This window comes from Hippichthys cyanospilos, chromosome 1 (genome assembly GCF_059441005.1).
Source record: "Hippichthys cyanospilos isolate Australia breed blue-spotted pipefish chromosome 1, RoL_Hcya_1.0, whole genome shotgun sequence".
Lineage (NCBI taxonomy): Eukaryota > Metazoa > Chordata > Actinopteri > Syngnathiformes > Syngnathidae > Hippichthys > Hippichthys cyanospilos.
In genome coordinates this window covers 15,289,996-15,306,994 of record NC_142369.1, presented here as the reverse complement: position 1 = coordinate 15,306,994, position 16,999 = coordinate 15,289,996, and the positions used below count along the sequence as shown (strand labels likewise).

Genomic DNA, 16,999 nt, shown 5'->3' with positions numbered 1-16,999 from the left:
TCCAAAAGCTAGACAACCAGGAAGTATTTTTTTTCAAGTCATAATGTCGAAGCTTAAGTAAAGGGGACGGCCGCATTGTGGAACCTGTAAGCTCCAGGGACTGACATAATTCACTAATTCACCCATTCGATTATTCAGGTTAGTAGGTTCGAGCAGATATATTTGTCCACAGATTGTGTGGGAGCAGAAACCGAGGACCATACTTTACTGTCATTTTGAATGTCGTCATTTAAATTAACTATTCAGAGCTGCTTACCTCCCCACCTTTTTATCAACACGATAAAGTATTTTACGCAGAATTATTCACTCTTGTGAGTGAGTCCTTTGACTTTTCATTGGCAGTTGTTTTTGACGGAAACGTATTGCTGTCGCACTCCATAAAAAGTTCAATATCACGCAATAACTATCAATACCATGTTTTAACGTGATAATGTTAACGTTTAAACTATTAAGCTTCACGTTTTAATTTGATTGGGTTTCATCTAAGATAAGCACTGACAAGCGCGATAGGAAGTGGATGAATGGAAAAATGTTTACTCAGTGGGTCTTGCAGGAATTGTTCTGTGACCTGCAAACCCCATCTGTCTGATTGGGTCTTCAAAGATGCCCCTCTTTCGAGCCTCTGGGGACCATTTGCTGAAAGCCCAGCCCAAGCATAGTCAGGTAATGCTTGAGGACGAATTCGTGCCTTCGCTGACGCAACTTTGTCTGTTCAACTTGGCTGACAACATGAAGGAAATCTGGGTGAAAGATTATGCTGACAAATACATAGATAAGTATTCTTTCAGGCACATCATGGGACCTTTCAATGCACTCTGTAAGTCACAGGCCTCTTCCTTACGATTGTGGTGCGATAATGATTGAATTCATCAATCTCACTCTCACTGTCTCTCACAGCTGCGGAGTTGGTGGAGGAACTGACGGGTCTGCTGTGCTCCAGAAAGGAGCTTTCCCGTGCTGCCCTCCATCTCTTGTTAGTGCCCCAGCTAAGAGGTCTATCGCTGGAGAGGTGTCCCAGCCTGGTCTCCTCTGCCCAGTGTGCCATCATTGCTGCACGCTGCCAGGTCATACAAACTTGTCGGGAGCACTGTACGACATGTTACTTACAGTATGTCTACCAACAGTTAATGGTGATAAATACAGCTGTTCTCATAAGTTTACATTCCCAGCGGCCAGCGGTTCTCAACCTTTTTTCAATGACGTACTCTGTGTAATATTTTTTTTCAGCCATGTAAACATTAACTAGCACACAGCATTTTTTGATGAAAAGTTAAAACAAAAGTTTTATCATTTTGTTTCTTTAAAATATACACTTTTTGCCCAGATAACAGCTTTGCACATCTTTGTTCTGTATTTCTCAATCAACTATGCAGAGGGTGTTTTATGACATGCAATGACATTTTGAGTTTGCTGCAGTTTGTCCTCTTTTTGTGTTGAAGAAACGTTAAATTGCACCTATATACATGCAATTCTTTGTCATTTTTCTGACCTTTTCACCACCACTTGACTCATCAGAGGACAAAGTATGAATGTTTTTTCGGAACAATTGTCTTTCCCTTCATCCCATAGGACCTGCGCAAACTCAACCTATCTGGAGCTCTGCAGCTGCCTTCTAAGGCACTGTCAGACACCCTGCACGGTCTGCCTGCGCTGCGTTCACTTTCCCTGGCGGGCACTTCATGTGACGGCATCGTCATCCGGACCATCGCCCACTGCTGCCCTTTACTGAGGCATTTGGATGTATCCGGATGTCACTTAATCACCCCCGCCGCGCTCCTTCCTCTTGGAGCTTTTCATCTTTTGTCAAAATGTTCACCTTCTGGCACCACCTCTTCCGCGACGCCGTCAGCCTTGCCTCTGTGTAGTTTGCTGGCTTTTGATATCGGCTTTGGGGAACAGGAGGGAGACCTTGCTGCATTAGCGGCATACCTGCTCCTTTCGCTACCTTACCTAGAGAGACTGGCCATGGAGGACCTCTCACAGGCTTGCTGGATGATCAAGCACAGAGACTTTTCACAGGTGCAGGCCTTTGCCAGTAGAGAAGGGCTGCCTACGTTGGAGGCGGTATGGAGTGAGCGGAGGCGCATGCAGCACTCTCATGTAGTGAAGACAAGTAGAGCAGATGCACAAGATGGTTGTGTTTGCAAAAGTGAGCCTCACATGGAAGCTTGTTCTCAGAATAAAGCAAAGGAAACAGGTGGTGATGAACACATTACACTGCGCTTAAGAGATGCTAAAGTTTTAACATGCGAGTCTCTGGACACGTTTGCCCATTTATGTCCAAACATCACCTCCATATCTGTAAAATTGGAAGAGAAAGAGGGCAATGGCGGAAGAGGTTTGCTGTCTCTTTTGGCAGCAGGGCTGCGGTCATGGTCAGGGCAGCTGAGGAGCCTCTCCGTGCACCATCAAGGCCTTCTCCAGGATCTCCTTCCTGCTTTGCAAGTGTCAGGTTCCTCTCTCGTGTCACTCACTTTGGAAGGAGTTAGAACAAACCCTCAATCACCTCTACTGGAGCTCATGTGGGCCTGTCCCAAACTCAAAGACTTGATCATCTGCGCGGAGCCTCCTACCCCAGGACCGGATCGAGTACCGGATGAGCATGAGCTTCCGAAGCTGCCAAACCTTTGCTCTCTGACACTAAAGTAAGCCTACAAATACTTCATACAATGTAATGTGAACAAACGTTAAACATGATCCTCTGTAATGCTGGTTGACACAAAAATTACATTCCAAATCAAGTTATGCAGAGGCAGTAACTGCTCAAATTGTTATAATTTATCTTAAGGATGCACAGATCCCGTAATCAGGCCCAATCACATTTTCAAATGATCTGAACCAGAAAAAAAGGTTAGGGTCATTTTAATTTTTTCATTCTTACGTTGTTACCTCACTCCATTGCGATTCAGTTATTGTATCTTCACTCTATGGCGAATTTTCATTTATGACTATAACTTTCTGTTAGGGGTTTACGTCCATATTTTTCTTTCACTTTATTTCTTGCAAGTCAGACCAGTTAAAAAAAAAAAAAATCAACCTCCGCTACATAATTTTCATTTATGACCATATCTCTTGCAGGTTTATCTGGCTATGTTTCTATTATAATATTTCGCTATATTTTTCCTCAAGTCGGAACGGACAAAAAAATAGAGATTTTATGTATTCATTTTTTTTAACAAAAAAGGAGCAAAAACAAAAAATAAAAAGTTCAGTTACTATTTCACGAACTTGGGTTACTGCAGGTATTTTTGGGACCTTAACGCAATGACTGGTGATTGCGCCACAGTTTTGTTTACATCGTCTGGACAACTCACGGGATAACATGTTGCTTGAAAAGCAAAAATTCGTGACAGTAATAATGTGTCATCACTGTGTTTTGTTAACAGTTTTTCCTATGATCATGACCAAATGCAGCCTCTCATGTCCTGGAAGTCCCTGATGAGAGTCATCTACTGCCTCCTGTCTGGTTCCCCTTTACTCCAAAGGCTCTCCTTGGTCTCTTTACCATGCCCACTGAACCGCCTTCTGCTAAACATTCTGTGCTCTGGCATCCTACAGCAGTTTCATGGACCTTCTGATTTCTGTGTTCCTAACCCACTGGAAAGAGTGCAACATCTTGACTTACAAAGAACCAACGTGGAGAAGGTAACTTTGACAAAAATCCTACAGCGGTGCAAGAGCCTAAAGTGTGTTGATGTGAGTCATTGCTGGAAAATTACTCACAAGGAGTGGACAGAATGCAAAGTTTTGAGTAGAGCGCAAGTTGTCTGGGTGTAGTGTTAAACATGCAAATTTCGTTGCAATTGAAATAGTACTTTTATTTCAAGAGACTATCTACACTTCAAAGCTATTTTTTTATTTAATCATGCTCATAATAACGTAGATAAATTGTCTCATTAAATGTTCAAATCACGCAACATACATTCTTTGGTCTCTGTAGATCAGAGCTGTCTAAATTTGCTTTTTTTTCTTCTGAGGGCCGCATATACTTTAATTCATCATTGTAGAAATTAATAAGTCAGGCAAGAAATTGCATATTGATATGTCAAAGGGTTTTGTTTGAAGTGATGAGGCAAATTATTTAATTGATTTTTCACACTTCCAACTTTTTTTAAATAGCGTTTTGGTCCATGTCAAAACGTAATTTTATTATATGCCGCAAGCCGTTAAAATGTGGATAGTGGGCCGTTTATGGCCCCTGGGCTGTACGCTGGAAGATGTTTGTTGTAGAGTGAAAATAAATTCTATTCATTTGAGACATTAAAGGGATAGTGTGTAAGTTTTGACCGTTATGTTCATTACGGACAGCAGGAGTGGCTGCATTTACCATTGTCCGTAGCTATAACAAACATGGCCGCCTCCGGAGAAGTGCCACCCCCCCAAGTAATATAATTTAATAATGATTAGACTGATGATTATATTTAAAACATACTGTTGTTCTATAAGAACACATTAATTTGTATTTTTTTAAAATTTACAATCATTTATTCCTTTTTAATGAAAAATGGCCTAAATCTTTCACTGTCCCTTTAAAGAAAAGAATGCTGTGAACAATCCTGCCAAATTCAAATGATTAAAAGTCACCATGAAAAAAAAAAAAAAAATCAAGCTATTCTCTCTTCTCTCAACTTTCAAATTCAAGTACCGTACAGTGTTTCTTGGTTAGACGCGCACACTCACACTTGACAATGAGGCGCTTAAGAGCAGTCATGCCAAAGGGCTGCCTGAAGAGAAGATGTAACCGTACATCGAAATCCTAACCCTAGTTTGAGACACAAATTTGAAACCCTAATCCCTGTTTGGATTGAAACCCTAAGCATAGTTTGAAACACCATTGAAACTCACAACATTTTTTTTTATCGTACTTTGGAACACTGACCAAAGATAAAACTAACCATAGATTGAAACCCTACTTTTAAACGCTAACCTCTTTGAAGCCTTACTTTGAAATTGTACTCGTGGTTTTTACCCTACATTGAAACTCAAACATTTGTAGGAAACCTTATCCTTGGTTTAAAATCTTACTTTGAAACCCTAACTGTAGTTTAAACTTTACATTGAAACCTTCACCCAAATTTAACCCTTACTTTGACACTCCAACTTATTTAAAACCTTACTTTGAAACACTTAACCATAGTTTGAAACCCTACATTGAAATTCAAACCGTAGTATGAAACTCTACTATGAAACCCTATAATTTTAGCCGGAAACCCTAAACTTAGTTCAAAATGTTATCTGGGATTATTTCGCTGATGAAGCCCTTTGAAACATTGTGGGGATTAAGAGCTCTATATAAATAAATTTACAGATGGACAATTCCAAAATAAATGAACGGCAGTTTCTGGGTATTTCTGACAAAAAACCTGTACATTATTACGAGTACGTTTTTTGTTTGAGACGAGTATTGACTCAACGACACCCTCATGCGGCTGTCACGAATACTGTATTGTCAGACATACCGGCAGATGGGCGGTGTCTTCCCAATTGTCCAACTCAGTGGTTCTCAATATTTTTCCAGTGGTGTACCTCCTGTGAATGATCTTTTCCGCTAAGTACCCCTTAACCAGTACAAAAAATTTGGGGAGTAAAAAAAAAAAGAAGACTTCCGTGTCTGATTGATTAAACTTGAGACCCTTTCAAACTTCATTTATATTGGTCCGCCAAAGAAATAATCAGCCTAAAGTGTCCTCTTTTGGATCATAGAATAAATCTGTTATCAAATCGAAAACAATATTGTTCCACAAAAAAAAAAAAAATCAATATAAAGTTTCAGACCTGTTCTCTAAAAGAAATAATTATAAAATATTTGTCCATAGAAAATGTTCAACATAGACCCTTTTATCGGGTTACAGTAGAGATCCGTTCATAAAATAAATCATTAACTTAATTATTAATAAATATTTGTCCACAAAAAAAAAATCAACAAAGTGGGATGAAAGCAAAGAACAGCGTAAAAATATTCACTGCAAAACGTAAACCTAACCGCTTTCGATCACAGTTCACATTACGAGCCAATTCAAACAGAACCGGGTCCGAGCGCAAGGCACGCAACTATAAGTATTTTCAGTAGTATCAGCGGAATAGAATCTATGGCAACGTAAGATGGCCGACCTCTTGCTTCATTCGCAAGGGGCCTGTTGATGGTCCCATCATATATAATTCCGTCCTTGTCAGTTGCCACATACACACTTATTTTAGCCGGCTAGCATGTGGTGTCACAGATGGCGATTGTTCGCGAAAATGAAGGGCTTTGACATTTTAAACGTAAGTATGAAAGGTTATGGTTGTCCCGTACGTGACTGCTAATTCCAACGCACGTTAAACATGAGATTGAAGATAATTTACTGTATCAATTCCGCGGAGTAATAGCGCAGCTGTTATATTAACTTTTGGAGCTATTCGATCTTCTTTTAAAGGAGCCGGTATAAGCTAGATTCATCATTCAATTCTAAACATGATATTTTTGTCAATTTAAGGTAAAGGGAGACCATGATGACAACGAAATGGAAATGGTCCGAATGCCAGAGTTTCTTAAGCCATCTTGCAGCTTGATGGATTCCCACGAGTAAGACCAAGAGACACGTCTTCATCATGGGCAGGTTTGTATGCACTATGCATGCTAACTCTCTAAGGTCAGGGGGGTGGTCTTCAAAGAAACCATTTCAGTATTGGTGAGAAGGATGCAAATTCATGTCAAACTACAGAGGGATTTCTGGCCGGAGACAACAAGCCAGTGACCCTGGTGAGGACAAGTGGTGAGGACAAGTGGCTATAGAAAACTGCTGGTTGGATTTCGTAATGGGGAATATCTTCTCAAAAAAAAAAAAAAGTCAAGGGATACAATTTCATTCTATTTTAATTTCCCAACCTTTTTATCACCATGGGCCGATCAACGCTTGAGACTGTTGCTGTGGGGGTAGAGAATAGGGGAATGGATAGATCACCGCTTGTCAAGTCGCTTGTCAAGTCGATCGACAAGTCGATCGCCGAACTAATGGGGTTCCTCAGCTTGTTTGTCTTGGCACACAAATGGGATGTCGGGAGACTCGAAAAAACATTTGCCTTTTGTGAGCTCATCTGGTTTGGTAACAAAAAAGTAATGAATCCATTCCTTGTCACCTTGTGGTTCCTTTTTAGGACGAAGTAGCACTCAAAGTCCTTACCTCGAGAAGTCAATATTTAAAGTAGGACTCCTGGTATTGCCTGTTAAAAGCTTGTAAGTTGTAGGTGCGTCACCTGTCTCTTGACTCGGTCTTTCCCTCTTCTCAAAGACGTCTGGTTCTTACTCTTTTTACTTCTTTGTGAGTGGAATTTTGACACTAAAGTGACAGAAATGAATCCAAGAGAATCAGGCCAATTTTGAAAATAAATGGTGTTTCAAAAATAAAATAGCGTTAAGACTCGGATGATACAAAAAATGGAAAAAGTTCATTATTTTGGGTGTAGCCTAGGTGGCTAAGTACCAGTTCATTCAGAGACAGGTACTGGTCCGCGGACCAGCGGTTGGGGACCTATGCAATTCATAGCTTTTTGACAAAAAAAAAAAAAAAAGGACAAAGTTGAAACAGCATTGAAACAATAGACAATGGGAGGAAAAAAGAGAAAACATGTAAGCACGCTTTGTGTCACTGGTTTTGGTTATTTTTTCCTTTAAGTCAGTACAAATGAGAAACCTCTGATAAACTGTCCGTGCCCAGGTAATATGAATCAACTACTTTCAATGTTTTCTAAAATGCTGTGGGGCAGCTCTGTTACATTTGGTATTGGAGGCCTTGATTGTATCACAGGAATCATGAAATCAGAGAATTTCTAGAGCATAGGTGTCGAACTCCAGTCCTTGAAGGCCAGTATCCTGCATGTTTTCCGGTTTTCTCTCTCCCAACACACCTGATTCAAATGATTAGCTTATTAGCAAGTTCTGCAGGAGCTTGTAAATAATTATAATAATTTGAATCAGGTGTGTTGGAGAGTGAGAGTTCAAAAACATCCAGGATACCGGCCCTCAAGGACTGGAATTAGACACCTGTGTTCTAGAGCGACATGTCTTAGCCAGCACATGCTCTTTTTTCTTTGAAATGACAGCGTGCAAGATGAAAAACAGATTTTGTTAAACTCCTTTGAATGTACCATTAAAAGGCCCTAATGATATAAATGTGGTGCATTTACATTTATTTCTGAATATATTGTGGAGATTAAAAAAAAAAAATGAAGGGGTGCCAATAATGGTGAGCATGATTGTACTCTCCTGTGACACCAGTCCTAGGACTTTTGAACAAGCCTAGTATAAAGAAAATGTATGTTCAGCTCTCAGATCCACTTGTTTTCTTTATCTGCCATTTAGGATCAGCTTTTCCTGCCTTTTTCCAGCCACCTGGCACTTCCGGTTGCCATCCCAGGTCCTTCCTCGCTTCTTGCTCACTTCATCCAGGCAGCTGCTCTTCATTGGCCTGCTCGTCTTTCTCCTGGGAGTGGTTTACCTGCTTTTGGTCAACGGAAAGTTGCCACCCAGCTGGATGACAAAGGAAAACCACTTCCACAGGTTAACCCGACCTGATATTGCAGTACATGAGTTCAAGATGCAATCTTTTTTGCCAATGACTGCATATTAGCGAGGAAAATGCAGTGTTGACTTTAGCCTATTTGTCGTCCCTAATTGCCCTGCAATTGGCTGGCAACCATTTCAGGATGTCCCCTGCCTCCTGCCTTAAGACAGCTGGGATAGAAAATAGATGGATGGCTTTAACCTAGCTCTCAGCCCTCTGTTTCCCTCATCTTTGTTTACGGTGTCTACGCCGTCTTTGAGCAACTCCGGTCGGCCGAGTAGACTGCAAAGCGTCAGGTTTTCGCAATAGCTCAGGAATGAGGCAAAGATAGCTGATAAAATGGTTGTAATTTTGCAGTCCAATGACGAAAAGTTTCTGACTGGTATATGATGTAAAAGCCAAGTTGCGCTGCACAAACAGACCCAAAATGAGCAGGGATATTAGCGCTAAAATCTGAACAGATGCCGAGCCTACTGCCATGTCCCCAAATCAATTGTTAGACTTCTTCTGCCAAGCGCATCTGATTCTTCTTCCGGGCAAGGGTGAACGTAGTAAGTGATCACATGCAATGAGAGCATGCCAGGTCTACACAAAGGGGCCTGTGATGAGTCGAACCCAGAATCTCATGACTGTAAGGCACACATTCTCACAACTACCGTATATCAGTTCCTTCTTACGATTTGGTGACCTAAATTATGTTGTAGGCTGCATGTGTCACGAACACTAATTTTTACTGTATTCTGCTCCAAGCAGATTGGTGGCGCAGTGTTTAGCATGTACTTCTCACAGTTCAGGGCCTTCCCGTGTGGAGTTTGCATGTTCTCCCCGCGCCCTTGTCGGTTCTCTCCGGCTTTCTCCCACACTCCAAAAGCATGCAAGGCAGGTGTATAGCACATACTAAATTGTCCTTCGTAGTGAATGGTTGTTTGTCTCTGTGCGCCTTGCAATTGGCTGGCCACCAGTTCAGGATATTCCCCGCCTCCTGCCCGTAGTCAGCTGGGATAGGCACCAGCAAGCCTGCGACTCTTGTGAGGATAAGCGTCTCCAGAAAATGATGGATGGATATTCTGTTCTTGATAGGCACTTAGCTCGGGTGACGGACGTGGATACCACAGACGCAAGCAATCCTGACCTCAATTATGGGCTGGTCGTGGATTGTGGCAGCAGTGGCTCCAGGATTTACGTGTACTGCTGGCCCAGTCACAACGGCAATCCTCATGAGCTCCTGGACATTCGGCAAATGAGGGATCAAAATCGCAAGTCTGTGGTGATGAAGATCAAACCAGGTAAGAGGATGCATTTAAAATGGGTGACTGTAATAATTTAATGCAATGAAGAGTATGATTTGTGTTGAGTGATCTGTCTCAGATGTGTCCTCTTGTTGCTTTTAGGGATTTCAAATCTTGCTCAAACACCAGAGAAAGCTAGTGACTACATCTATCCCCTGCTGAGCTTTGCAGCTGAGCACATCCCCAAAAACAAGCACATCGAGACACCCCTCTACATCCTGTGCACAGCTGGAATGAGGATTCTGCCAGAGAGGTGAAACTATATTTGTGCATTATTGAGTTCAGGAGCGCACCCTGTGTTATGGTGTTTGTTTGATTTAAGATGTTTAGTGGTATTTTTACCTATGGTTTTGTATTTGTTCCATGAACATAGTCATGTCACTGTCCGTAAAACCTCTAGTGCTTGTAACTCACGTTTTTGCTTGCAACGCAAGACAAAATAAAAAACTGTCAGCATTATGATTGACTGCACTTAGTTCAAAAACATACTGTACATCTGAGGTACCACTGTAATCTTTAACAGTATTAAGATGTTATCGGTTTGCTTGTTTGTTTTGATTTTATTATTTTTTTTTTTTTGCATATCAGTCAGCAGGAGGCAATTTTGGAAGACTTGCGAACAGACATCCCGGTGCAATTCAACTTCCTGTTCTGGGATTCTCACGTGGAAGTAATATCTGGAAAACAGGAAGGTAGTATGTCTGTCACTCACTCACTTCTATTTTCAAATGATCACTTAGACAGCTAATTTTATCTGGGGATCCTAGCCAGGGCCACATAGAGCTGGAGGCTTATACAAGCTAATGATGGGGTGGAGAAGCACGTTTCCGTCTCTTTCCAGATGTTCAACTTAAAGTACACACACACTCAGAAAAAAAAAAAAAAAACGCGTACCGGTAGCTAAAAAAATGAGTAAAATTCAAATGAGCAATTTTAAATGACATTTGTTCCAGTGCATTAGATTAATGAGGATGACAGATATCAGTCATTGCCTCTGGGTTTGAATCTCAAGCCTTTTTGTGTAGTTTTTTTTCTGTTAATGATTGGATGGATTGAAATGGGAGGAATACAAAATGGACTCTAGCTATGATCTCTGAGGGGCGGTAGATGATATGAAAACCTTGCAGTACCTGATTTTTCTGCATATTGATTGTGTCCCTACAGTACATTACCTGTCAAATATGTTCTCATTTATTTCAGGGGTCTACGCATGGATTGGAATCAACTTCGTCCTTGGAAAATTTAACCATGCACACACTGGTAAGGACACAAAGGAATAGTGTTTTATAAATTTTACAATTACTTCTTACCGTTTTCTTTAGGTCAATAAATGCTGTGCAACATGAGAATTTTTAATAATACCTGCACTAGCTTCTTTTTTACCGATGTTGTGTTCTCCTGTCAAGAAGGGGATGCTGTTGTAGAGGTCAATGTTCCAGGCAGTGACCAACAGGAGACGCTCGTGAGAAAAAGAACTGCTGGTGTTATGGACATGGGCGGAGTTTCCACACAGATAGCATTCGAAGTGCCCAAAACTGTAAGCTTTACATCCCCACAACAGGTTATTATCTACCTCCAACTCATTTTTTCGTGCTCTTTGGTTATGTCATTCTTTTTTTCTTCTCCCTGGTTGGCACTTTGCGCATCAGTCTTGTCCAATGGAAGTCATCTGCTCGCAATGCATCACTTACTGTAAGCATGTTGCATGCGTTTACAGCAGGATGTACTATTGAATTAATGTACTGTAGTGAAGACCTATTTGAGGCCCTCTGAGGTTCAGAGGTAGTAGTGTTTTTGTGCTGTTTAGCTATCACACCAATACTGTACAAATGAAAGAAAATATGGTGTCCTCAAAGATTAGACATGTTTACAGTCTGATATTCTGGAATTGGCATTGTTTTCCTCAGTTTAAAATGTATTTTAATAACATTTTGTATATTTGTACCCAATTTTACAATAAATAGGCATTTGTATGTTGGATTTTATATCAGTTTGAGCTATTGTATTTAATCTTGTTTTCCTAGGTCTAGGACACCTATGTCAAACTCAAGGCCCGGGGGTCAAATCCGGCCCGCCACATCTTTCTACGTGGCCCGCGAAATGCTATTTATGATGTAATTATGACTAAATCTCACTTTTTTTTTTTTCAATTTTAAAAACATTTTTGTGGAAACAATAAGCATTTTTTGTGACCAATCCCTTTTTGGAACAGTTTTACTGGCCTCTGATCTGAAAACTAGATAAATATGTGACGATCATATTTAAAATTGATTCGACTTCACAGTCATAATGGCCCTCCGTCAGAAACTAGGGGTACAATTTGGCCCATAGTTCAACTGGGTTTGACACCCCTAGTCTAGGACATAATCACATTTCAGATGTCAATTTTTTGATGACACAAGTATAGTTTAATAACTTTGTACCGGCCACCCAACTCCGATAGATTAGAGTCTAATCTATCGGGAAGAACCCCAATGTGCAGGCGCTCGGCCGGGGGGCAATAAGTATGCCCACACCCGCTCTGTGCCTCTCTTCGCGGTGGGCGACTCCGAAGTGGAGCAGAGTCCTACCCCTCCCGAGAGGACGGGTACCAGTGCCCAACCTGTGTGTGGAGGCGAGTCCAACTACTGTACATCTAGTTGGAACTTCTCGGCCTCGCACACCAGCTCAGGCTCCTTCCCCGACAGAGGTGACGTTATATGTCACAAGAGCTAACTTCTCTAGCCAGGGTTTGGTGCACCAAGGTTCTGTCCTTGACTGCCGCCCAGCTCTCTTTACACCCAACCCTTTTTGCCCATCCCACAGGTGGTAAGCCCATGGCAAGGAGGACCCATGTTGCATGATAATAAAATTTGGGAAATTTATAATGTGAAATATACCACTCTATAATGTACTTTATAAAAACATAATAGTAACACCATAGGTACTGTGTATATAAAATGTGAAGAAACGTTTTTACTACATCCCTTCTTCAGTTTAGTTGACATTTTGCTGTTCTTGGTGTGTATTCTTTGGCTACCTGTATGTTTCTTAATGTTCTGCTATGCATCGAGTTGAATTCATTGCTGCATAAAGCATCTTGTACCTGCTCTTGTTAGAGTTTCCTAATAGAATGTCATGGATGTCAATCCTTCTGTTTCTTAGAAATGAACCCACACTATAATTTCATTTAATAGTCCGTTTGTCTTTTAGGAGGAAGTGGCCAAAGGTTTACTGGCAGAATTTAATCTTGGATGCGACGCCCATCACACTGATCATGTGTACCGCGTGTACGTGTCCACCTTCCTCGGTTTCGGTGGGAACGCAGCACGCCAAAGATATGAGGAGAGCCTCATAAAAAACACCACCACTCGAAACAAGTCAGTGCTACAGTAGCGCCCAACAGTGGCCCCTTTTTTTCCATTTCATGAACATTTTTCTCCCATTTCACTAGGCTGTTTCATCAGCATGTTGGCGAGACGGCAGAATCCCCCATCCTGGACCCCTGTCTCCCCACAGACCTGCAGGACCAGATTGGCACTCATGAACAGAAACTACATGTGCTAGGCACTGGTGACTTTGACCAGTGCAGACACAGGCTTCAACCCTTGCTCAACCGCACCAATGAGGCTCAAACCTCTCTGAGCGGAATCTTCCAACCAGCCATTGACTACAGCAATAGCCAGTTTTATGGCTTCTCTGAATTCTACTACTGCACTGAGGATGTGCTGCGCATGGGCGGAGATTATAATGCTTCCGAATATGCCCAAGCTGCCAAGGTAAATGGAAACATGCCTCATGAAAGAGTCACTTGAAAAAGATTAACAGATGTTATGATAGAGTAATAGGTCCTCTGAAATTCTTTTGCAAAATTAAGCATTAAGCATTACATTTTGACTTTGCCACTCATTATTAACTAAGCATTATTTTAAAAGCAACAACCAACCTAACAAGCCATAAAATAATATATATATATATATATATATATATATATATATATATTTAAGAGTATTCTGCAAAAGACCCTTTTTTTGGAATGTGGCGATGGTTATATTAAAAAATGAAAGCACATTTTAAGATAAACCAATAAAAAGTGTTTCAGGTACTTAAGCCAGTAATTATTTTGTACAAGATTCCCTCAAGCAATTATTATCACAGCTTAATGCTTGACTGTCAAGGTGCATCTGCGTGATAAATATCCTGAACTAAAACACTCCTTGTGAAATAGGAAGGTAACCCTCTAATGACTGATAATAAAGTTTCCCATTTCAGAATTACTGTGCCACCCAGTGGAAGACTCTGAGGGAACGCTTTGACGCCGGTTTGTACGCCTCCCACGCGGATCTCCACAGACTCCAGTGAGTTCCAACAAGCCAAAAAGTTCAAAATGTACCAATAGAAGTCATTATATTTTGCACGGTTGACCAATCTAAACAAATACTAAAGGCAGGGACTAATAGAGTAGCTTCAAGTGAAGACTAGAAAGGAGACTCCAGACTATGTTTTATTTTGAATTTTATGTTACACCTTGACTTCACTGGCATACATCAATTGCTAAGGTCTTATTGTTGCTCCAAGGCATGAGGCCAATTCCAGAAACCGCCTAATTTTGACATCAACCTGTGGCCATGCAGTAGTTTCTCTTTTAATACCTACTTTATTTCTTTATATGTTTGCAGGTATCAGTGTTTTAAATCGGCGTGGATGTATGAAGTACTGCATTCAGGTTTCTCTTTCCCCCTTGACTATAAAAACCTGAAAACTGCATTTTTAGTGTATGATAAGGAAGTCCAGTGGACTCTTGGAGCGATTCTCTTTCGAACACGCTTTCTACCTTTGAGGTAAGATCATTTGCTGAAATTGTATTGCATTCCCCTACTTTCTGTAGCGCTTATTCTCATTAGGATCCTATGGGAGTTTGAGTCTAGCCCAGCCAGTCGGGTGAGCGGTAGAGACCGGTTACCAGGCCACCGCAAATCACTCAAGACAGCCATGTACCGTCACACCTATAGAGAATTTATTTTTATGGAATGTGGGCGGATTCCCCTCATCTGTACCACACTAATGAAGTACTTATTTAACCTTCTCGTTTGTGACATCACTTTGCTATGTTGAACAACGTGTTGTTTATTTAGTTCAGCTGCAATTTTATTGAAGTCTTTTATGAACTTATGAAAACTAGCATCTTTGATTTGCTGTTCATGTTTATTTGTGATAAATATTATACTGAGAGCCTCAGAGGAAGTGTTCAGTTCACAAGCTTCATATTTGGCCCTTTTTTTTTCCCCAGGGACATCCAGCAAGAAAGTCTAAAAGGAGTGCACTATCACTGGCGACACAACTTCTCCTTCGTTAACAACTACTACTTATTTCTGGTGTGTTTCCTCATCGTCCTCCTTTCAATCATTTTGTACATGCTGCGACTTCGCCGGATCCACCGGCGAGCTGCGCAGCGCTGCTCCCCGTCGTCTGTGCCGTGGCTGGAGGACGGCTTGGGATCACCATCACTCCCCATCAACCTCTAAACTCACACTGTCACTTGCCATATTGTATACCACCCGTCTTGCCCAGGAAATTTCCACGAGAGAGTTCAGGCCTTACTGAGCCACAAAAAAAGTGTCAGTTACTGCATTTATATCATTTTAGGACTCTGGTGAATGAAATTATTGTATTTTCCTACAGAAGAAACAAAATGACTTCCAAAAGTTGGACCTTTTTGTGGGTGTTTGCCTCATTCTGCCTTTTCAGAGCCTTTTTTAAAACTTATCGAGCACTTAATGTACTCCATCTAAGCAGTGAGATCACTGGAATGCACATGAGAATCCTTAATACTGCCCAATAATGCTGGTACGATTGTTTGTGTGTGTTTATTAAAGATTGATTTGTTGCTTGTTCACATGTCTTGTCACTGATGGACTCATTCAAAACACTCTTCTATTTTAATAGACCTACTGGTTTTGCTGTTTCTCCCCATGGCTGTAACTAAGTATTTGAGGGCTATTTGTGATGGGCTTTATTTTCAGAAGCTGCCGTATGACTTGTGAGAGGATTGGGAGTCCATGCATGTAATGTAATTTATGCATAATTGGTGTTATAAAATGTTTGTCAGACTGCAATACATTAATAAAGGTGTGTGATTTGAAAATTTTATTGCCTAAGAAACCCTCCCATTTGTTGTCTGAATAAGATCTCAATAACAAAGCACATCCTTAATTTAAGGCAGAGCACTTTTATTTAAATAGCACATTTCATACTCATGGCAGGGCAAATATGACCCTTAAAAACCATTTTAAAACAACAGCTAGAGACACTCTGAATCAGAAAAAAATTGCACACTGAAGCACATTAACAGAATACTAAAAGTGTTCCTCCAAACATTGCTACTCACAACGCATGCACGCGCACACACACACGTTGTTTCCAAAACCGGTCTTGCAACCGATTAAAATGTTCTTATAGAAGGAAAAGAAGAGGCTGACACGTCACAAGACATAGCTTACTCTTCCACAGTGTTATTACTTTTGAGTTTGGGGTATACAATCCATCAGGAATAAAGTCCTGCTGATTTTCATTTTCATCCATCCATTTTTTTTTTAAATATGTAATGGTTTACTATTCACGACTAAAATTCAAATAATTTTGTAGTCAACTATTTCTCATTGGCTTATCCATCTACATTTATTTATTTGCTATACCCCTATCAATTACACATGTATAGTTTTGGAATTCATTTTTATATTTGCGTTCCATTTTTTCGATAACCACAATGTAGGGGATTTTATTGAGCTGGCTTCTGTATGCATTACAGTCTATACTATCAGGCTGTCCCCTGAGGTGACCAAGCCCACTTATCAATTCCAGCAGCTGTGCGTGATAAAAATGTAAAACTAATTCAAGAGTCTCTGTGCGAATACTCTTCACCCATAAAGTGCCCCTACCACTCCAATCTATCATGTTTAACTTGATTTTGTTTATGTCGAATTACTGTATGTAAGTTTGATTTTATTCATGTAGAGCACTGAATAACATAGGACTGTTTTTTTTTGTTTGTTTAATTTAGATTCATTATATTCATATACATATGTACAGTTTCTCCCAGCCCATCTACTCCATAATATGCTCAGAATGTAAGTCTATTCATTTATTAATGCTTCATTATTATTGCCCTCATTGATCTTACTGTTTGTT

At 40.6% G+C, this 16,999-nt stretch overlaps 1 protein-coding gene across 9 annotated transcripts; it reads left to right on the top strand.

The window, feature by feature from the left end:
• Positions 1-10: 10 nt before the first annotated feature.
• Positions 11-15,959, top strand: entpd4 (ectonucleoside triphosphate diphosphohydrolase 4). Of its 9 annotated transcripts, none has more exons than XM_088424728.1 (14): positions 6,162-6,264; positions 6,477-6,599; positions 8,342-8,539; positions 9,297-9,422; positions 9,624-9,829; positions 9,935-10,085; positions 10,421-10,524; positions 11,033-11,092; positions 11,242-11,369; positions 13,025-13,191; positions 13,266-13,590; positions 14,084-14,169; positions 14,491-14,652; positions 15,102-15,959. In XM_088424728.1, exons 2-14 carry the CDS (start codon positions 6,592-6,594, stop codon positions 15,334-15,336), a joined length of 1,956 nt encoding a protein of 651 aa, XP_088280854.1. In that variant the 5' UTR covers positions 6,162-6,264; positions 6,477-6,591; the 3' UTR covers positions 15,337-15,959. The 9 variants fall into 9 exon arrangements, with proteins under 9 accessions (XP_088280859.1, XP_088280856.1, XP_088280857.1 ...); XM_088424726.1 differs by having other exon boundaries at positions 11,242-11,393; XM_088424727.1 differs by having other exon boundaries at positions 11,239-11,369.
• Positions 15,960-16,999: the final 1,040 nt, after the last annotated feature.

What these genes read in the sequence shown, in the direction of transcription:
- entpd4 (XM_088424725.1), top strand. An exon ending in AAGGAAAACCACTTCCACAG is followed by an intron (nt 8,540 to 9,296) that starts GTTAACCCGACC and finishes TGCTCCAAGCAG; the next exon opens with ATTGGTGGCGCAGTGTTTAG. An exon ending in AACACCACCACTCGAAACAA is followed by an intron (nt 13,192 to 13,265) that starts GTCAGTGCTACA and finishes CCATTTCACTAG; the next exon opens with GCTGTTTCATCAGCATGTTG.